Source organism: Stegostoma tigrinum, chromosome 33 (assembly GCF_030684315.1).
Source record: "Stegostoma tigrinum isolate sSteTig4 chromosome 33, sSteTig4.hap1, whole genome shotgun sequence".
NCBI lineage: Eukaryota > Metazoa > Chordata > Chondrichthyes > Orectolobiformes > Stegostomatidae > Stegostoma > Stegostoma tigrinum.
The window spans coordinates 3,372,264-3,395,461 of NC_081386.1; the positions used below are offsets into that span (position 1 = coordinate 3,372,264).

General features: G+C 43.2%; 1 protein-coding gene across 1 annotated transcript in view; it reads left to right on the forward strand.

Moving 5' to 3' along the window:
- The window catches only part of fah (fumarylacetoacetate hydrolase (fumarylacetoacetase)), a 43,248-nt gene extending 21,557 nt beyond the window's left edge, over window positions 1-21,691 (forward strand). Inside the window, exons 8-14 of the mRNA XM_048562892.2 lie at window positions 203-302; window positions 2,867-2,997; window positions 6,521-6,596; window positions 13,467-13,513; window positions 16,210-16,311; window positions 19,171-19,288; window positions 21,351-21,691. Coding sequence (XP_048418849.1) covers window positions 203-302; window positions 2,867-2,997; window positions 6,521-6,596; window positions 13,467-13,513; window positions 16,210-16,311; window positions 19,171-19,288; window positions 21,351-21,424 — 648 coding nt within the window. The 3' untranslated portion in view covers window positions 21,425-21,691. The remainder of the gene's footprint in view (window positions 1-202; window positions 303-2,866; window positions 2,998-6,520; window positions 6,597-13,466; window positions 13,514-16,209; window positions 16,312-19,170; window positions 19,289-21,350) is intronic.
- Window positions 21,692-23,198: the final 1,507 nt, after the last annotated feature.

A 23,198-nucleotide genomic window follows, 5' to 3' on the forward strand; every position in this document is an offset into this window, starting at 1 on the left:
TCACATTTAGAATTTCTTTCCAAACTAGCGATTTCAAAGCTCAGACATTGGAGATCTCATGAATCCAACTGTGCCCCAAACAATATCTGCTATGCTTCCCATTCAACATCTACAGGAGCTGTATAATCTAGAAAACTCTGTGCTGGGAATGATCTGAAAAATAAACTGCATTCTAACTTTCACTGCACCTTTCTTAAACTAGGCTTTTTTTGTCGGACCAGGCACCAAGTTAGGAGAGAGAATTGATATATCCCGGGCCCATGAACATATCTTTGGGATGGTTCTTATGAATGACTGGAGTGGTAAGGCTCAATATTTATTAGTAAACTTGCTCATCGCTCAAGGAGGAAGATCACTATCCTCAAACAGGGGACAACAAACTTAAACACAAATGGGTTAACATTCGCATACAAGGAGGGGTCAGCAGTAAAACTTGAATGTCTGGAGATTCCCAAAATCTTCATATTGCGATGCAGTTTTCAAAGGAAGGCTGCTGGTGGTATTGGGTGGGGGGATCTCGGACTCTAGTCACTTCCAATTAACTTTAGATCAAGCTCCTTGAAGAGTTTGTTCATGGCCAGGAGGTGATTTTTAAGTTAGGAGTTCCAAAGCTGCACAGCCTGGTACATAATACTTCACAGGGCTCAAAGTGAACAGTGATAAAGTTTTCTGTATGCTAGAAAGATTTACCCCTGGGTGTTTTTGCTGTGAAATTGGGCATGGTACCTGTTACTGGTAATTGTGCGGGCCTGTATCTGACTGTTTTGCCTATGATCTGCAGACTGAAGCTTTTGGGTTCTAGCCTTCTGGCTTGTGCAAGGCAGAGGCAGGCTATTTTTCTTTATTCATTCACGGGATGAGGGCATCGCAGTGTTTATTGCCCATTGTTAATTCTCCAGAGGGCAATTAGGGGGCAACCACATTGCTGTGGGTCTGGAGTCACATGTAGGCCAGACCAGGTAAGGATGGCAGTTTCCTTCCCTAAAGCACATCAACGAAACTTCTGAAGTTTTCTGACATCGACAGTGGTCATCATTAGATCCTTATTTCGAGATATTTATTGAATTCAAATTCCACTACCTGTCATGGTGGGATTCAAACCCACGTCCCTAGAACATTACTTGGGTCTCTGGATTAACAGTCCAGCAATAATACCACTAGGCCGTCACCACCCCCGTTTTATATGTCCGCCCTCTGCCTTTGACACTCTGCTCTAAATGGCATCTCCCACTTTCCCATAAAAATCAAGCTCAGGTTGCTGACCAAGGACTTACCCCTCCAGAAAACACAAACAGATAAAGCTGGAAAAATCCCAGAGCATGCTGCTTAAGAAAGACCTAGTCATTGTTTTCCTTATCCTATTGTAAGCAGAAAAACACGGAATGGAGACAGGTTGTTTAGTCCAGACACATTTGCCCATCTCCCTCACCTTCTTCTTCTTCACCTGCATCTCCAATTCCTGGATTGTTTCTGCCTTATCCAATGGCCCAGCAAGTGAATCTGACAGCCTTGCAACCTCCTTCAGGAAGCAGTTTCTGCCCTTGCCTGAATCCATTACATTCCATCTTGTATCTGTGACTCCTTATCCTTGACGTGACATGTAATTGAACAAACAGTATTCTATTCGTAATAAAGATCAGGTAGGAGTCAGTGATCTGCATTTCAATAATCATGACATTGGGGCTTCTTTATTCTGCATGTTATGACATAATCTGGAATTCCAGGGTGTTTTATAGCCTTACCAGGTTGATGGGGTTGGGGTTGGTGGGGGTGGTGTGGTGATTGGGGAGCAGGGCAGTGTGCTGCCTTTACTATCCCATTAATCCATCCTCTCCCCACCCCCACCATTCCCACTATTTATCCACAGCACTTAGTCTGTGTCAGTCAGAGCATAATTACAACTTTAATTCTTTTGGAGCCACATCTATTAGCACACATTTATCAGAAGTGATTTTATCTGTCACATTTAGCCCTTTCTCTAACCTCATTAACATCCCTTTGCATCTTCCTTTGTATCCTCTATGGAGGGTATTTTTCTACCTATTTTTGTACCATCTGCAAACCACTCCTTCAAGTCTTTCAATATCATGGATTTATATTGATTACAGAACCAAACCCTGTGGAGCCCCATTTCTCTCATAAATGCTGGAAACCTGCTGTCTTCTCCCTGTCCAATCCAGTTTGATAATCTCCCACTATTTCCATGCCCCATAGTCCTCTCTCCTATACAATACCTTGTCAGAGTGCTTGCACATCCCCAATCCAGGAAACGTCCTCAAAGAATCCTGTGAGATTTGTAATCATGGTTTTCTCTTTTCAAGTAAGTACTGGCCATTTCTAACAATTTTCTCTTCACATGAGGAGACTTCCATTCTCAACTCGAGATTCTCAAATGTACCAGTGACAAATATGAAGAAAATTGAATTATTCTCCAAGGGATGCTTGTAGTACAGTGGCAGTATCCCTACCTCTGAGCCAGGAGACCTTGGTTCAAGTTCTGTCTGCTCCAGAGGTGTACAATAACATTTCTGAACAGGTTGATTAGAAAATATTGAAATGGGTACTATATTGCCCAACCTATAGTCCTAGCTGTGCATCTGTACTCAATGTCACTCTGAAATACAACAGTGTTGCCTGTTGTATAAAATCTGTTTCACCCGTCAGCTTCCAGCCTCAATTGGAGCATCCCTTTGAGGAAAGCTCCAATTCAGCAACAAATATATCTTGTTTCATTGTTGAGGCTTCATTATCCATTAGAAGGAAGCAGTAGAAGGTAGTGTTGTTGGTGTAACTGACTGATTGTATCATATCAGAGGTAGGCATTGACATTCTGGCTTCAGACTGACATCATTTTGGTGTGTTTCAGCTCGCGATATTCAGAAATGGGAATACGTTCCACTGGGACCATTCCTAGGGAAGAGTTTTGGAACGACCATTTCACCTTGGGTTGTAACGATGGAAGCTCTGTCACCATTCATTGTGGCCAATCCTGCCCAAGTAAGTTTGCAGGTGACAGACTCACCTGATGTACTCCATGTGGATGTAAATTTAAAGCTGAAATAATTGCATGTAAAGTGGAAGGAGTTTCCAAACGGCTAGAAGGTTGGCTGGTAGGGCGGAGGCGGTGGGGGGGGGAGGGCGGTGGCAGAGGGGGTGCAGTGGGGTGTGCTGGAGGGGAATGGGAATTGAACCCACTTTCACCAGTCCCTCCAGAGCCAGGGAATACAAGCCTCTTGTAGCAGACCCTGGGTCTGAGACCATAATGGTGGTTAGAGAAGGAAGTGAATGACGAGGTTGGCAGGAGCAATCAGGCAGGCCCTGGCCAGGGCTGCAGGGTCAGGGGAACGTCTAACCAGGGCCCCTGCCCTTAATGACTTCAGTGGGTCTGAGGGTGGGTAGCACCTGGCCACTCTGTCCTCCCACTGGTAGAATACAAGGGGAGGTGTGGCACACTGTTCCCCTTGTCATCCAAACCACTTTGTACATCCTTTGCCTGGCCTCTCCTGGTAGGTGTGAACAGTAGGGTATAGAATTTCAGCCTTTGACTGTGCACCATGACATCTGATGCTATTGGTTCAGTGGAGTGAGGATTGTGTCTTTTGTGCTTTTCCCAGTTGCAGGACATCTCCATGAGCAGTACAACCAATACAGCAGGATTAAAGTGTAGTCACAATTTTGAGATTGGTCCAGATCTTCCATGCTATGGAATGTTGGAGACAGACCCAGATGTACAATCGGAGAGGTGTTATCAGGATCCCATGAAAAATCCAGATGTACTGACTTGGAATTACCCAGGAAGTTATAACTTTCAACAAGCATTCCACTTTCCCCTGCCCCAGGACCCTCAAAAAAAGTCTCCAACACTTTTAGAGAGTTACAACTTACCAAGAAACATTAGATACAAAAATACTAAGCATACCCTTGGGCAACGAGATAACAGGACACCACCCACACCACCCTCGATTTGCCCCACAACAGCCCCAGATCCCTCTTAACCTCCTCCATGACCGAACCTGACAAACTCAACCAGCTGATCTCCCACTGACCCAGACTTCGTCACCAATCTCCGGACTGCTCCCTTGACACAACCTTACAGCTTCTCCCAAATAAACCCACTGACCACCCTGCCCCCCTACCCACTTCCCTCACCCACCTGAAGAATCCATGATGGACTACACCCCAGAATTGCAAAGGATATAGCTGAAGAGATAGTGGAGGCATTAGTAGTAATCTTTCAGAAGTCAGGGAGGATTGGAAAATCACTAATGCAACCCCCTTCCCCTGTTTAAGAAGGGAGTGAGGCAAAAGACGGGAAATTACAGGCTGATTAGCCTGATCTCAGTCCTTGGTAAGATTTTGGAGTCCATTGTGAAGGATGTGATTTCTGAATTCTTAGAATTGCATGGTAAAATCGGGCAAAGTCAGCATGGTTTCATCAATGGGAGATCATGTCTAACAAATCAGTTAGAATTCTTTGATGAAGTAACGAGTAGATTAGACTAAGGAGAGCCAATGGATGTTATCTACCTGGGCTTCAAGAAGACCTTTGACAAGGTGCCGCACAGGAGGCTGCTGAGTAAGATAAGGGCCCATGGTGTTAGAGGCAAGGTGCTAGCATGGATAGAAGATTGGCTGCCTGGCAGAAAGCAGAGAGTGGGGATAAAAGGGTCTTTTCTCAGGATGGCAGCCAAAGACAAGTGGTGTTCTGCACAGGCCAGTGTTGGGACCACAACTTTTCTCTTTATACATTAATGATCTAGATGAAGGAACTGTGGGCATTCTGGCTAAGTTTGTGGATGATACAAAGGTAGGTGGAGGGACAGGTAGTATTGAGGATGTGGGGAGGCTGCAGAAGGATTTAGACAGGTTAGGAGAGTGGGCTCAGAAGTGGCAGATGGAATAAAAGGTGGGAAGTTGTGAGGTCATGCACTTTAGTAGGAAGAATGGAGGCATAGGCTATTTTCTAAATTGGGAGAAAATTCCTGAGATATGGGGCCCAAAATTGCTCTCAATGTTCTAAATGTGGTCTGACCAGAGCCTTATAACATCTCAGAAGTATATCCCTGCTTTTATATTCTCGTCCTCTTGAAATAAATGCCTACATTGTATTTGCCTTCCTAACTACCAACTCAACCTGCAAGTTAATCTTAAGAGAATCCTGGATTGGGACTCCTAAGTCCATTTGTAATTCAGAATTTGATGTAGGTTCTGATTGGGAACAAGGGAAAAGTGCAGACATGTTAACATTGGTCACTCCAGTCTCCACCAAAGTTAAACTTGCAGCTACAGTGACAGTAATGGACATTTTAACCGAGAGTTGATTTATTGCGATCAGTTCAGGGAACACAACTCTCCAATATTTAGTGATAATGGGAACTACAGATGCTGGAGAATCCAAGATAACAAAGTGTGGAGCTGGATGAACACAGCAGGCCAAGCAGCATCTCAGGAGCACAAAAGCTGACATTTCGGGCCTAGACCCTTCATCGGAGAGGGTTCTGAAATAAATAGGGAGACAGGGGGAGGCGGACCAAAGGTGGAGAGGAGAGTATAGGTGAGGAGGTAGGGAGGGGATAGGTCAGTCCAGGGAAGACGGACAGGTCAAGGAGGCAGGATGAGGTGGTAGGTAGGAGATGGAGGTACGGCTTGGGGTGGGAGGAAGGGATGGGTGAGAGGAAGAACAGGTTAGGGAAGCGGAGACAGGCTGGGCTGGTTTTGGGATGCCTCCCCCTTTGTCCCTATTTATTCCAGTTCCCTCTCCCCATCCCCCTCTCTGATGAAGGGTCTAGGCCTGAAACGTCAGCTTTTGTGCTCCTGAGATGCTGCTTGGCCTGCTGTGTTCATCCAGCTCCACACTTTGTTATCTCCAATATTCAGTTTGTTCAGTTGTGTTTCAATCTGCTTAAAGCATTTTAATTGTTTTCTCAAAGTTGAACAGTTCCATTTCAATGCCATCGATTGAAAACTAACTTCTTGTCTGTCTTAAAATGTTCTTAAATTCAGGCTCTAGCGAGTTTTGAGAAGATTTGTAGCTCAGGTTGAGGTTCTTGATGTGAGTTTGCTCGCTGAGCTGGAAGGTTAGTTTTCAGATGTTTCGTCACCATTCTAGGTAACATCACCAGTGAGCCTCCGACGAAGCGCTGGTGTTATGTCCTGCTTTCTGTTTATCACCAGCGCTTCGTCGGAGGCTCACTGATGATGTTACCTAGAATGGTGACGAAACGTATGAAAACTAACCTTCCAGCTCAGCGAGCAAACTCACATTCAGGCTCTGTTAAAGAAATGTGCTGAAATAGAGAGGAACAGAACTGTTCCTTACAATCCGGTGCCCTTTCGGATGCCCCCATGTAGCTTAACCTCCCAATTTCAGGAAGCTCGGTTATATAAATTACATCTGATCAGTTTATGGGAACACATCTGACTCTGGAAGAATAAATGACGCGTATAGCATATAGAATGAGCCCTGGATTGTCAGAATGCCTTTAGTTATACTTTATTCCATGATCTTTCATTTGTGCAGGATCCCAAGCCTTTGCCATACCTGTACAGCGATGACTCGTACACTTTTGACATCAACCTTTTGGTTTCTATTAAAGGTGAGTTAAACCTAGTGACTGCCAACATTTCTGTGTGCTCCTTTATAAATCAACAAAAAAGAATTTTTAAAGGACATTTTTAAAAATGGTGATTGAATGATGGCTTTGTACTTTTCATTTTATAAATGTTACCATTCAATGTCCGGTGTGATTGATTAATCCTTTGGGTCCCTGATAAGGTGGGTTTATTCTGAATACTCATTTTCGCAATGGTCCTGAATTTCCTTCCAATCTCAGATTTATGGTTGTAACTGAAAGGAAATTAGTAAAACCCTGGTAAAATTAGCTCAATGTTAGCCTTATCCATGTGATTATTGGGTCTAACCCATGTGCAGATCTATCTGTTCTAGACTAGAATGTACTTTGCAGATAGTTTACAAACGTGTTGCACTGCTCCCTCTCTTCAGGAAGGATCAAGTGCTTTCATGACAGACATCAGTGAGGAAAGATTTGCTGCTTCCTGCTCACAATCTGAAAAGTTTGGTTCTGGTATCCCCTCCTAGATTTGTGCTCAATTTCTTGGGTATCATTTGGAAACAGAGCATGGGGAAGCTCTGCCCATGCCAGGATCGGAAGACAGAGGAGTGGCTGTTGGTGCGTTGTTATTCAGAGAGCTGGGGCAGACGGAATGGACTCTTTCTGTAACTGTATCAATTTTATGCTTCTGAGTGGACACATACAGAACATAAGAAATGGAAGCAGGAATAGGCCATTCAGCCCTTCATATCATTTCCACCACTCTGTAAGATCTCAGCTGATATTCTACTTCAACACCATTTTCCCACTTTATCTCTGTAATTTCCCTTGAAATCTTTGATGTGAAGAAATCTATCAGTCTGTTTCTTGAACACACTCAGTGACTGATCCTCCATAACTTCTAAGGCAGAGAATTGTAAAGATTCACCATTATCCACAGGATGAGAAGGCTCAGTGGATCAGTCACAGTAAATGTGGGGTTATAAGGATAAGTGAGTGGGGGGTCTGTCTGGGTGGGGTGCTCTTTCAGATGGTTGGTGCAGACTTGATGGACCAAATGTCGTCTTTATACGCAGTAGGGAATTCTAGGGATTTTGTGATCTAGGTGAAAAAGTTCCTTCTCCACTCAAGACTCCACCTCCAAATGAAAACTCCTCCCACATTCACAGCAGCCATTTTAACTTTGATGGCATTTTGCGTCTCTCAGCACAGTGAGATTCACTTTCCCTATTGGATCATTTGAAAACCAGCCACTGTCCCCACACTGTGACCCACCACCTCCTTCACCCCACCTCTGCCAGTTTGCCCTACCTGTTTGTTTTTGTAATCCTCCATTTCACCCTCCCCTCCTCACCACAGCTGAAACCTGGGCTTAATTCCACTCTCGGGCAACTGTCCATGTGAAGTTTCCACATTCTCCCAGTGTCTGTGTGGATTTCCTCTGGGTGCTCTGGTTTCGTCCCACACTCCAAAGAATTTCAGCTTAGCTGCATTGGCCATACTAAAATGCCCATAATGGTATTGATGATAGCCCACTGGGACAGGCTGTCTTCCTCCACTTGTTGTTCAGGGGAGTTGTAGTGTGAGAGACTGTCAGTATTGCTTAAAGTCTCATTGCTACAAGGGCAAAGAATCAAGCACTTACCCCTAGGGTGAATGAAGAGATGTTGGTTGCCTACCTCATCCCAGAACGCCAATTCCATGACTGATTCCAGCCCCATCTTACCACATGCTGTTCCCAGAGCAATGCAATAAAATTTCACCAATCCCTTCCACATTCCACGTCTTTCCAGATCTGACTGTGATAAGCACTATCACTCCAGAGCTGCCCTGCACAGTTCCTGACATTTGTCCTGGACATGGTGGAATTGGGCATTTGTGGGCAAGGACCTGGGGGTCTGGGTAGCACAGGATGTCCTCTTTCCCTCTGGACTGGCAGTGGAGGACACCACCGAGACCCTGCTAGCTTGGTCTGAGATTACCACCCGGGTCAGTGCGGCCACATCCACCCAGAGGAATGCCCAGCTCCCGTAGGAAGAAGGTCAATGACCTCCTCTACTCTGCCAGGGTAAGTGCCACCGTCTTCTCTCTAATATCTCACACACATTCTCTCTCTGATACTGTACCGTCCTCATGCTGTACTGCTCTCACTATTACCTGTGACATCTCTCCTGACTCACTGTCACCCACACCAACCCCCAACACCACTAAATATAAACCAAAAGAAGTGCGGATGCTGTAAATCAGGAACAGAAACGGAAGTTGCTGGAAAAGCTCAGCAGGTCTGGCAGCATCTGTGAAGAAAAGATCAAAGTTAACATTTCAGGTCCTTGGAACTGAGGAAGGGCCACCGGACCCGAAACGTTAAGTCTGATTCTTTCTTCACAGATGCTGCCAGACCTGCTGAGCTTTTCCAGCAACTTCCGTTTTTGTTCCCAACACCACTAACCCTGCTTGCCCAATGCACTGCCAATTCACTCTCTTGGGAGACCTTCCCACCAACAATAACAGCTACACCACCCACTTCCAACTGTCGTGATGCGTCCCTGCAGCATTCTATCTCTTTCCCTTACGGCTATGTGTGCCTCCGAGGCCCCTATATGCAGCCGCAGCTTCCAGAACTGGAAAACCCAGCAGTGCTGAATATGCATGGAACATGGAGTTGGCTGCACGTGCATGGAGCTGTGCAGCTGATAGGGAACGTCGGCTGCCTGCCTCTCATACCAGGAGGTAGAGAGTAAAAAGAATTGAGATGGATGGTGGGCTGCCTGACATTCAGTTCCTCAACCCTTTTATGAAGAGGCTTCTCACTCTGACCACCCCAAGTGACTGATTCATCCAAACTCCTGACCTGGCAGCAGAGGACGCCCTTGACTTACTGTGCTGACAGCCCGTGAGCAAAGGCTATCCCTCTTTGACTCGGAATATCACAGCAAGCAAAGGATGCACAGATCAAAAAGACCTAGAGGCATTCAGGTTGCATTGCGGGTTACGTTATTTGAGATTACAATCCATTCAACAGTCTGATAACAACCAGAAAGAAGCGGCTGTTGAACCTGCTTGAGTGTGAGCTCAGTCTTCTATATCTTCTGCCCGAACGGAAGAGGTTGTAGGAGATCATTACCAGGGTGCGCTGGGTGTTTGCTGATGTTGGCCATCTTTCTGCGCAGCGAGCAGTGTAAATAGAGTCCCTGGATGGAAGGTTGGCTCCTCTGATGATCTGGGCTGTGCACACCACCTTCTGTAGTTTCTTACGGTCCTGGGCAGAACAGTTTCCATACGAGGCCATTATGCACATGGATAGTACGCTTTCAATGGTGTATCAGTAGAAGTTGGTGAGGGGCCTGATGGACAGGCCAATTTTCCTGAGCCACCTGTGGAAGAAGTGGTGTTGTTGTGCCTTCCTGACTCGTTTGCATTTGATTCTGCCATAAATCCCACCACAGCACATTGTAGTGATTGGAACCAAGTGGATCTTGTTGACTGAGATCTTTAACTGGGGTTGTTAACCTGGGCCAATCAGGAAGCACTGGCTGACTAATATAAAAAGGGGATTTAGAATCTGGGACTGACTGTGAGCTGGCTGATTACAGCCAGTGCATTGTGCACAAATAAATAAAGGGTGGCTTGATGGTGGGGTACCAGCTTCTGTGCAGTTGTTTTGCCCATGTTGTTCAGACCCCTATAAGAGTTTGCCATCTGTTTTCTGTCTAATCACCAGCTCTCAATCCTTGCCCAGTACATTCCACCACCATCCTGCAAATTTCATATGCTGAAACTTTGATTTCAAACCTCTTGCATGAAACCTTACTGAGAGCCTTTGAAAATCTAAATATTACCACATCTACTGATATTTCCTTCCCAATCTTGCTAGTTACATCTTCAAAAACTAAGATAATAGGTTTGTCAAAAGTGACTTTCCTTTCATAAATCCATATTGGCTCGGCCTAATCCCATCATCGTTCTCTATCTGTCCTTGTTATAACAGCCTTTATTGTAGATTCTAGCGTTTCTCCTTTGTCTGATGTTAGACTGACAGGTTTTCTCTCCCCCCTTACTTAAATACGAAGTTACAACTGGTGACTTCTAATCTGCTAGGGCTATTCTAGATTCTATAGGGTTTTTCAAAGGTTTTCAGTAATGCATTTACTGCATCTACAGCCATATCTTTCAACACTTTGGGAGGTAGATCATCAGGCTTCTAGAGGATTTAGTTTCTTTAAATGTCATTAATTTTTCCAGTTCTGTTATTTTATTAATATTGCAGTTTCTTGTTGACACTAAACTCTAGTTTCTCCGTTATTTTTGGGAGATTGTTAGTACTTTTCTCAGTGAAGGCAGACAAGTATTTGTTCAATTTCTGTGCCGTTTCCTTATTCCCATTGTAAATTCTCCTGACTGCTTATAGTGACTGACATTTCTGAAGAAGGGTCTAGGCCTGAAACGTCAGCCTTCCTGCTTCTGTGATGCTGCTTGGCCTGCTGTGTGCATCCAGCTCTATACCTTGTTATCTGACATTTGTTTTGGCTTTTTACATGCTTATAGATGCTTTAACTGTTCGTTTTCAAATTCCTCACTAGTTTACTCATGTTTTTTTTTTCTCTTTTTCTTGGTCCTCCTTTGCAAAATTCTAAAATGGTTCCAGGCTTCAGGATTGCCATTCTTTGGACAATATAATTGGCCTCTACCTTTTGATCCAGTGGAATTTTTGATTTCTCCTGGTAGCCACAGTTGGAAAATGCTTCTCATTTGATATTTATGTATTAAAGCAGTGTACTTTTGTTGTAAACTACATATTCATTCTTTAAATGTTAGCCATTGTCTGTCTACTGTCATATCTTTCGACACGGTTTCTCAAGCTACACTCATGGCTTCACAGTTTACTTTGGTTAGATTTAAGACCCTAGTTTCTGATTGAACTACATCACTTTTAAACTTAATGTAAAACGCTACTGCATTAAGCTCATTTATTTTAAAAACAAGATTGTTAATTAACAAGATTGTTCATTGCATAATACTAGATCTAAAATAGCCCAAACCCTAGTTAGTTGCTCAGTGTACTGTTTTAGGAGATCTTTTTACTTTCCAAAAAGCCATCATCCACAATATCAGTACTAATTTCTCATATATGTAAATTGAAATCACTCATAATTATATATTACCCTTGTTACACACACCTCTAATTTCACGACTTATACTATGATTTTCTTTGTCTCTTTAATATGGTGTCTAATATATAATTCCCACCTAAGCTGCCAGCCTTTTCCTGTTTATTTCAATCCAAAACTGATTTTACATCTTGAACTTTAGAATAATGGTCCTCTCTCACTGCAGTACAATGGTTAAGAGAACTACCTCGTCACCTTTTCCCAAGCACCTTGTCCTCCCTGTTTGCCACTTTGGAATTTAAGACCCACTGCTCTGGTTTCCTTGTAATCATGTCTTTGTACTGGCGGTCAGGCCATATATATGAATTCCTATTTGAGGTGATCGTTCATCTGTTTTATTTTAAATATTGTGGATATTCAGATACAGTCTTTAATTGGGTGAGGGTGGCACGGTGGCTCAGTGGTTAGCACTGCAGCCTCACAGCACCAGGGACCCGGGTTCGATTCCAACCTCGGGCGACTATCTGTGTAGAGTTTGCACATTCTCCCTGTGTCTGTGTGGGTTTCCTCCGGGTGCTCCGGTTTCCTCCCACCGTCCAAAGATGTGCAGGCTAGGTGGATCGGCCATGCTAAATTGCCCATAGTGTTCAGGGGTGTGTGGGTTATAGGGGGATGGGTCAGGGTGGGATGCTTCAAGGGGCGGTGTGGACTTGTTGGGCTGCCACTCCTGTGCTGTGGGTAGAACCACAGTGCTTTAAGGAAGGAAGTTCAGGATTTTGATTCATGAGTATGGCTATGTCAGGTTGTGAGACAGTCCTTCCAGTTTTGTCACTAGCCCCCAGATGTTGGTGAGGAGCTATGTTCCCTGTAATATTTCCTGCCGTAGCCAGACCTCCCAGGTCCTGACATCAGTGAGTGTTTGCACGCCTTCTGAGTGAGACCGCATTACTTAGAGAAAAGATTGGTAAGGAGAACTTTGTAGGGTTGACAGGACTTGTTTGGCAGTTATTATCTGCAGTAACTAAGTCAATGTTAGGTGGTCCATCCAGTTTCGTTCCTCTGAGACTTTGTAACAATTGCTATAACTGGATGGCTTGATAGACTATTTTGGAGGGCAGTTAAGAGTCAATCACATTGACATGGTCAGGAGTCACATGGGCGAGAGCAGGTTTGGGCAGCAGTTTCCTTTCCTGTAAGGCATTTGTGAACTAGATGAGTTTTTAACAAAAGTCACGATGGTCATCATTACATTATTACATTGCCAGATTTTTTTTGAATATTAAAACTACCCATTTAGAATCCCTACCATGTGGAAGGTGTCAATTAGGCCCATTAGGTCCATACTGACCCTCCAAAGAGTATACCACCCAGACCCAACCTCTACCATGTATTTCTCATGGCTAACCCACCTAAGTTCCACATCCCAGGACACTATGAGCGATTTAGCATAGCCAATCCACCTACCCTGCACATCTTTGGACTGTGGGAGGAAACTGGAGCACCCAGAAGAAACCCATGCAGACACGTAGAACATGCAAACTCCACACATACAATTTTCCAATCAAACCCAGATTCCTGGTGCTATGAGGTAGCAGTGCTAACCCGAGCCATCATGTCGCCCAAAAGTTTGCCATGTTGGGATTTGTATCTGGCTCCCAAGAACACTTACCCTGGGTCTCTAGGATTATTAGTCAGGCACTAACTGCATCCCCGTTACCATTTCACGTTTACTTAAAATGTTGACTCTATTGTGGCTCAAGAATTTTCTTTGTGTGTTTCACGGCAGGTGAGGCAATGATGGAAAAGGCAACAATCTGTCGATCCAACTTCAAGGTGAGCTCAGTGTCCAATGATAAGTTACAATCACAGAGCCTCACTCTGCTGATGGAGGCTATTCACTTAATCATGTTCGTCACATCTTTTTGCATGAGCTATCCATTTATCCATCTTTGTTGATTTCTTCCGATCATCCTGTAAAATTTTCCTTTTCAAGTAATCTACAATTGAATTTGGTTCCCCACTGTTTTTCTCAGGCTGTGCATTCCATGTCATCATTTTTAGGGGGTAACAGATAAATTCCTATTTTTGCCCCTGTAATTTTTTTTGCCAATTCTCTGTCCCCTGGTTACCAACCATCCTGCTGGCAGTAACAGTTTATTTTCAAACATTTTCATGATCTTGAACATTTCTATTAAATCCCTCCTCAACTTTCTTTGCTCAAAAGACAACAGTCCCAGTTTGTCCATTACCCAAAGCCACTGTGGCCTTTTATCCCTTGTACCTTTCCAGCAATTCCCCCCCGCCAACACCCTCTACAAGGGCTTCCTGTCACAGCTAAGGTCCATCTATTCTAAATAACAGCCATTGGATAATTGTAGCTTGAGAGAAAATGGTTCCTCAACAGCTCGGAGAAATAAGCTCTGAAGTTCTCCAGGGATTCCCCTGATCTCCCATTGCATCATTTGTGGGAAATTTGCAAAACAAGCAAACAAACAACAAAAACCCAGAGTGTGATTTCCCTCTGTGGGATTTGGGACTATTAGTGATCTTGATCCTACTTCATTGTAAGGCTGTGAGGCAATGGATTTTCTGGCATTCAAGCCCTTAGTTCATCTGGAGATGGGCCTGTCACCAGAAGAAGAATGATTCCAGACCAGGTTCTGTTACCCACAAATATCAGCCTATTTTTTCTAATGTAAACACTGGCAGAGTTGAGTTGTATCGGAAAGGCCTCACAATCTATAGAAATGTAAATGTTCTGGTCAATCTAACCCCTATCCCTTGCACCCATTATCCACTTGATGAACAATTGTAGATTGATCGAAAAGGAAAATTTTACAGGATGATCGGAAGATATCAGCAAAGATGGATAAATGGATAGCTCATGCAAAGAGATATGATGGACCTGATTAAGTGAATATTATTCACAAGACTTATTGTAACATTTGGAAGCCGTTGAATAGCCCATATCTCTCCTGACTCTTGAAGCATTTGTGAAATGATTGGTTTGCAGTGAAGAGCCCACAAAACTCTCCACTTAAAGAAACTGACCTCAGAACTGCTGTCTCTAATTGCAGTTATGAATAAGAAATGGGAAACGATTAAACATACACACTTGGTGATCATACTAGCTACCTTTCAATAGTATGAAATATACTGTACTTTTTTAAAAATTCATCAGCCGATTTATTTCTCACTTATCAGAAGAATTTTCTGCACTTGCAATGTTGAATTTAACATTTTGATCTTTAGTTTCAAAACCTTTAATGATTCCTCCCCTCTCTATCACAATCCCAGTGGTTGCCATCTCTTTTTTTGTATATGACACCATTGGGCACCAATTGACCTTGCTGTATTTGCCTCCATTTGGGCCAGCAAAAAATTGTCAGAATTAACGGAAACTTGCAGAAACAATAAACATTTTACTGAATCTTGCTAATAAGCGTAATGATTTAAAAATAAATATTGTAAGTTAATTATTAATTCATTCTGAACAGAAAGTATAGCCATTTCAATCTGAACAACATTTCTACAAGAGAACATGTTTATTCGAAGCATTCTAATAATGAAAGTGACAATCATACCTGAGACTGATATTTGCCTTACATTTATTCCAGTGAAATAAAATCAACTAGAGCTTAAATCCTGCCAACAGAGCCTCTTTTCTGGTGCTCAACTCCTGCCAGACATCTCGGAGCCAGTCTGCTTATTTAATGCCACACAAGAGATTTCTGGCATATTCTGTCATTTTGTCTCCATTGTGGTGAATGTTGTGTAAGGCAGTCTGTCGACGTCATGTGGGCATCCTCCCACTTACTATCTGTAACATAGTCTAAGTCCAAAAAGAGAATTGATGGCAGCAAATCTACCCAAGGTATCTCATACAGTTCGAGTGAATGCAAACACATATACCATGCTGACGGGGGGGCGGGATTACATCATAGAGACAAGTGAAACAGGTCCGTGACTTACATTTAGGACCAGGTTATCCATGGACTGGACTACACCTAACGAGTTTCTCCTCTAGTTGTGCAAATGCTCAAGATGTCTAGTGTCCTCTAATTCTGCCTTTTTGATTGTGTCAGATGATCACTGCTGCAGCATTCAACTGGCAAGGTCCTAAACACCTCGCCTACCCACCTCTCTCTCTCTCTTTCTCTCTCTCTCTCTTTCTCTCACTCTCTTTCTCTCACTCTCTCTCACTCTCTCACTCTCTCTCTCTCTCACTCACTCTCACTCTCACTCTCTCACTCTCTCTCACTCTCACTCTCACTCCCACTCTCTCATTCTCACTCTCTCTCTCTCTCTCTCTCTCTCCCTCTCTCTCTCTCTCTCATCCTTTCCTTCAAGCCATTCCCAGTTTCTGGTTACTGGTCTGAATATTTCTTTATGTGGCTTGATGTGAAATGTTGAGATTGCCCTTTTGAAGCTAATTTTACTGCGTTAAAGGTGATATTTAAACACGCCTTGCTGTTGCTTTGTTGAATATGTTTTACAATAGATAAATCTTCACTGCTTCTTCTCTTCAGCACATGTACTGGACCATGAAGCAACAGTTGGCTCACCACACTGTTAATGGGTGCAATGTGAGACCTGGAGACTTGCTGGCTTCTGGAACCATCAGTGGCCCTGTGAGTTGTCTTTTCCTTTCATTTCCTGACATGTATCAAACTTGGCATCTGTTAAGTAATAATTATTTTAATTTCAGTGTTAAGTAAGCACGATTTACATTTATTTTTGTATTTAAAATTGAGTTTATGTTCAGATACATATATTTAATACAAGTCTATATTTCTATAATAAGGCACGATCAGATCAAGATTTGTTCCCTGCCTGTCAGTGGCACTTCCAAAATAAATGTATAAACATAAAAGTTAGGAGCAGGAGTAGGATACTCAGCCCATTGACCTGTTCCACAACTCACTAATGTCATATCTTATCAGATTAGTCCACATTCCTCCCCTACCCACTCCCTCCGATAATCTTTCACCCTCGGCTTAACACAAATCTGTCTACCTCTACCTTAAAAAGAATGAAAAGCTCTGCTGCCCATGCATTTTGAGAAATTTCCAAAAATGATGTGACTCATTAACTTCAGTAACACATAAACTGATAGTACCAGGGTTTTTATGAAGGACTGAGAAGTGTGGTTCAGGCAAATACCCAAACCTACAAACCTGTCTTCAGTAAGGAAGACCCTTCCACCACATTCATGTTTCAGCTTGGTAGAATGGATTAAGATTACAATCAATAGGGATAATTGACCAGGTTTAAGTATTATCAAAGCCCTGGAACAATGGTGTAGGATCTGAATTGTCAGCTATCGGAGGCTGATTGATGTATGTCTGAGTGAAAAATACATAGCCTCAAGAGCAGTATTCACTGGTGAGTGTGTGAATGGTTCATCTCCTTGCTGTACCGGATAGCACTGGGAGGGAGGCTGGCAGGACTATGTAGACACTCTGAACAGGAAATGGAGTATAGGCAAAGTTCCCATTGTCCTACCAGACCATAGGGCTGCTCTCACATGAGAAAGAGATGACTGGTAGTTTAACCTGAGTTCATCATGCGTCAGTTGAGGGTGAGAGGTTGATAAGGAGATTCCTTAGTGCAGGAATTGAGCCTGTGCTGTTGGCATCACTGCATCATAAACCAGCTATCCAGTCAACTGAGCTAACCCAACTCTCTGCAATGGGGTTTCAGTTATGGGACAAAACTCAGTGGATACCATGCTTGGTCTATGGGATTTTCTTCACCAGAGATCAGTGGAGGCTTGAGGGTAGTGGTGCAGGGTTGTTTAGACTGGAGGCCTGTGACCAGCAGTGTTCCACAGGAATTGATACTGAGTCCACTTTTGTCATTTATATAAATGATTTGGATGAGAATATATTGTTATTAACTCTGGTTAAGCATGGTTATTAACTCTGCAGATGACCACAAAATTGGAGATCTTGAGCAGTTTGGGTCAATGGTCTGAGTAGTGCCAGATGGAGTTTAATTTGGATAAATGCGAAGTAGTGAATTTTGGTAAAACTAATAAGGGCAGGACATATACAATTAATGGTAGGGCCCTGGGTAGTGTTGTCAAACACAGAGGCTTTCGGGGTTCAGGTAAATATTTCTTTGAAATTTTTTTTGAAATTTCTTTGAAATTATCATGGATAGACAGGGTGCTTAAGAAGGCATTTAGGATGCTTGCCTTCATTACTCAGACCTTTCAGTGTAGGAGTTGAAACATCCTGTTGAGGTTGTACAGGACATTGGTGAGACCTCTTCTAAAGTACTGTGTGCAGTTCTGGTCGGTCTGTTATAGGAAGGGTATTATTAAAGTGGAGAGTGTTCAGAAAAGATTTACCAGGATGTTGTCAAGATTGGAAGGTTTAAGTTACAAAAATAGGCTGGATAGGCCAGGGCTTTTCTCACTGGAGCATAGGAGATTGTGAGGTAACCTTATAGAGTTTATAAAATCATGAGGGGCACAGATAAAGTGAAAAACAAAGGTCTTTTCCCGAGGGTGGGAGAGTTCAAAACAAGGGGGCATATTTTTAAGGTGAGAGGAGAAAATTTTGAGAAGGACGTGAAGGGTAACTTTTTTACATAGTGATTTGTGAGTGGAATGTACTGCCAGAGAAAGTGGTAGATGCAGGTACAGTTACAACATCTAAAAGACATTTGGATAAGTACATGAATAGGAAAGATTTAGAGGGATACAGGCCAAATGCAGGCAGGAACTACTAGTTTAGTTTGGGAACTAGCAGAACAGAGTGGATTAATTGGACTGAAATGTCTGTCTCCATGTTGAATGACTCTATGACTCTATTAAATATTTTGTAAAATTTAGATGGATCTTTACATGACAAGGAGGTCAGAGGTGATAGTGGGATAACAGACAAGTGGAGTTGAGATCCTAATCAGATCAGTTATAATCTTAATGAAAGTGGAGCAGGCTCAACGAGTTGAATGGCCTGTTCCTGCTCCTGATTTGGGTAGTCTAGGTTCCTCAGCAGAAGACAGCCTAGAAAATACAAATCTAGGTTCCAAACTGAAATAGCATGTCTTTAATCAGTATCCTACATCGAAAGGAATAAAATCTTGGACAATGCAATATATCTCAGAATTTGTAAGCCTTAATACCATTCTGAAACTGTAAACAAGTTTTTGCTTAGTATTGCCAGAGATAGTATAGAAAATAGAACTACTCAAAGGGACTGAAACAGTAAATGGATCACAGCAGCTACTGACAGATGGCTGGTCCTGTGGATAGTTGGTGCAAGTTGAATTTTAGAAGCTTAATGTGTTCCTGCAAATTCCCACGCAAACTATCCAATTCAGTCATTGATTATGAATCAATGATGTAGATCATGTCATTAATTCATTTTTAGCGTTAATATTTTTCAACCTTCAACTGTTTTGTTAGCTTATTGGGTGTCTAGTTGTCTATGTTTAAACCGGCATTTGTGTAATAGCTTATTTATGGTTATGCTTTTCAGACCCCAGAGAGTTTTGGCTCAATGTTGGAGTTGTCCTGGAAGGGAACAAAAATCATTGACCTCGGGAACGGGAACACCCGCAAATTCCTTCAGGATGGTGATGAAGTCATCTTGACTGGTGGGGCCCCTTCTATCTGAATGAGATTCAGTGGTGCAGGTCCTTGTATGATTAAACAAATCAGAGTCCTGACTGACAAAGTGTTCGCTGAGGCTGTGCAGCCACTTGTGGTGTGTCTCAGGTATAGAGAGAGAGCAGACCTTGAATCCAGCCCCTGACCAGGCTTAACAATAGAATTAAAAAGCAAAATACTGCAGATGCTGCAATTCGGAAATAAGATTGGGAACTGCTGGAAATGCAAAGCAATAGTGATGGCATCTGTGAAGACAGAGGACAAAGGGCTAGATATTACTTGGCAGTGTATTGCAGAACAGAACTATGCACTGTGTGAAAATTTTTTTTTCACATCGCCTTTGCTTTGTTTGCACATCATTCCCGTGCTCATCCTCTTAACACAGAAGGTGGCTGGCTGCCTAAATTGGTTGCTGTCAATCATGTGTAAATCAATAACTAAGGGTCAATTGAGTTTGTTAAATGCTAATGCACACCCACCCCCCCTGCGTTATCCTGCCCACACCATGCCATAGTTGGCATGAGCAGGTAGGCAGGAGTGGGCAGTTCATTTTATTTTTGAAAACTTTTAAAAGTCCAGGAGTGAGGAGTTTTTCTATACTTGGCTGGTGCTCTTTGTGCATTGGGCAAGCTCACAGAAAGTAGTACCTGCCTCCCTTCCATGGCACACATTATAATTCTCACCTCCAGCCTTCTTGCCCTCTCCTGTCTGAGATTGCCAAATCCTCCTTATTTAATGCCCCTCCATCACTTGGGTCAGGGGTCCCACTGGACTGTTTGTGCTGGGAACTGAGTTTGGCACTGCCTGGAGCAATCTGATTGGTGGCCACTTCTTCCCATTGAAGTACGGAAGTCCCATTCTGCACAACATTATCCCAGAACACCAGTGTCAGAACCTGTGATAGGGTCAATACTCATTTTCAAACATCTCCCAGCTCTTCATGAGCTGATTGGTGAGTTATCTCATTGGTGGGAATGGTACATTAGTCACCACCTGACACACTCACCCCCAACATTTTAAAGACTAAGAGATTGTGCCATAAAGTATTGTACAACCACATAATGCCTCAGTATGCTTTACATGTATTTTCATGTAGTTTGTTGTACTGTTGAAGTGTAGCTACTGTTTTAATGTGGTCAATATAGCAACCAATTTATGAACAGTAAGCACCTCAAACAGTAGTATAGTTGTGAACAGGGTATCTATTTTTTGGTATTGGTCGAAGGATAATAATTACAAGTCCTCTACCCTTTATCAAGGTAGCATATGGGGTCTTCCACATTTGTGGCAGCTTCCATTTTAGCACCTCACCTGAAAGGGCAGCATAGTGGCTCAGTGGTTACCGCTGCTGCCTCACAGCGCCAGGGACCTGGGGGTTTGGTTCCACCCTCGGGCAACTGTGTGGAGTCTGCATATTTTCCATGTGTCAGTGTGGGTTTCCTCTGGGCGCTCCAGTTTCCTCCCACAGTCCAAAGATGTACAGAGCAGATGGATTGGCCATTAGAAATGCAGGATTGCAATGGTGGGGTGGGTCAGTGTGAGATGCTATTCAGAGGGTCAGTGTGGATTCACTAGACTGAATGGCCTGTTTCCATATCGTAGGAAATCTATGATTTGAGAGTGTAGCACTCAGTCAGCAACTCCCAGACTGGTTAATGCATACAAATGCTGCTCACCTGTATCAGACCACTCACAGGTTGGTAACAGGAGCTTTTCCTTTATCCTGGCTGACTGCTAGCCACTAGTTCCCGATGCTGAGATACAGCAAAGTAACGCCAGGGGCAGGGGAAGCACACAGAGCAAGTGAAGCAGCCCCATTGAATTTGATGTTTTCAGTTTATGCCATTTGCACGCAATGGAATGTGAAATAGGGATGTAAAGTGTTAACAAGGTACATGTGTTCCAGCTGACAGGAGTAGAGATGGAGAGGATAAAGCTGACAGTGCGAATGAAACAGACGACATCATCTATGTGAGAATATTTCAGTGAGATTTACTGTAAGCTTTAATCTGATTTTTAAATGCATGAATGCTATTGTTTTTGTTATAGGTTATTGCCAGGGCAATGGCTACCGAATCGGCTTTGGAGAATGTACCGGAAAAGTGCTTCCAGCAATTTTGTAATGCACTGAGTGTGTTCTGAATGGGGAATAGAGAATGTCATCATATTTCTCCTACTTTAACCGTTTAATGGAACTGATCACAAACAAATATCCCCTTGGTCTGATCTCCAATTAGAAACTTGGCCGGTTTGACACCATCTCACCATCTCCAGTTCATTCACAACTTAATTCTTGTCATTATTGAATTTAATAATGATTTATAATAATAGTTCATTTAATAGCCAACATTAATTTTCTCACTGACTCTGTAAGATCTTCGAAGTCTTTTTTTTATTTGATTAACTGTTATGAAAACATGCTAACTCAATAAGAACTGCCATTGAAAGTATAGTGTTTGGGATGAGGTCAGCCAGGTGGACATCATAGAATATGAGTCCCCTGACTATGGCTAGTAATCTGGTCAAATCAGGGAGCCCTGGCTGACAGATACAAATAGGAATGTCAAAGGTTCTGCTTACTCTAGGAGCTGGCTCTAAGCCAACTGGGTCAGTGTCATGTACAAGGCACATGTAATTAGAGGATAACTTGGTTAGGGGAAATCGGAATTGCTTCAGTGGCGATGAGAGATATACATGCCCTGGAGAGATTCAATTGCAACAGTTATCTTCGGATTGGAGTAAGCATTCCTGACACCATGCTGCTATTTGGGAAGCTTGACTTGTTCGATCCTGTCATTGAAGACTGGACCCAGCATGTGGAAAGAATGCATTATTCCTTCCGGGTAAATAACACTGGGGCAGATGAAAGCAAAAAGTAATTCTCCTGACAGCTCGTGGACCTGCAGCTTTTTTGGTTATTCGAAGCCTAACTTGCCCTGACGCACCAGATACTAAAACCTTTCAAGAGTTGGCATTGCACTAAGGAATGTTAGGATCCCAACCTTCCTCTAATTCTGAGATGTTATCGATTTTACTCAGCAGTTCGAGAACCGGGGAATCCATGTCAGGATTTTTGATGAGGTTAAGATGACTGGCAGAGGCATGTGATTTTGGTTTAACCCTAGTTGAGATGCTGACAGACCACTTGCAATGTGGGATTAATGATGTGGCTGTGCAAAAGCGCCTACTAGCTGAAGCTCAACTGTACTTCAGACAGACACTATAACTGGTTTTGTCATTACGAAATGCAGCAAATGGAACCGATGAGTTACAGGATATGCCGATGGAAGTGGACATCCTTGTCAGGCCTATTGAGCCTGGGGGACACCACTTGAGTGAAGGTAATTGCATAGCCTCACTCAGGACATATCCCGAACAGTGGGCTCAAGGTCAGCACACTCCAAAGCCCAAAATAAAACCAAGCCTTGGACAAATGGTTAAAATTTTCTTGATGATCTGGGCTGGCATGCCCTTCTAGTTGCTACCAGTACGCAGAGCTAAGACAACAAACAAGTCCCACAAGGCCTGAATTGAGTAATAGAATTTTTTAGGCCAGTATCCAGGAGGGTGCATACCCTGGAAAGCCCACCTATATCTGGTTTGGAACAGTTAAACTGCTTAGCAACACCCAATTCAGAACCAATCAAAAGAAATGTCTGGTTAAATACTCACCCTGTTCTAATGGAGGTCTATACCAGCACAGCCATTAACAAAATTTGCTCTGGACTCCAACTCTTAAGTTTGAGTAAGAGCTCGGCTAGACTAAGAACCTATACTAGGGAACCTTTACAGAGAAAGGATACAGTGTCGGTCCCAGTCTCTCATGTGAAGCAGCTGGTACAGTTACTAATGATTGTAGTAAAAGGCTCAGGCCAAACTTGATGGTGGCTAGATTGG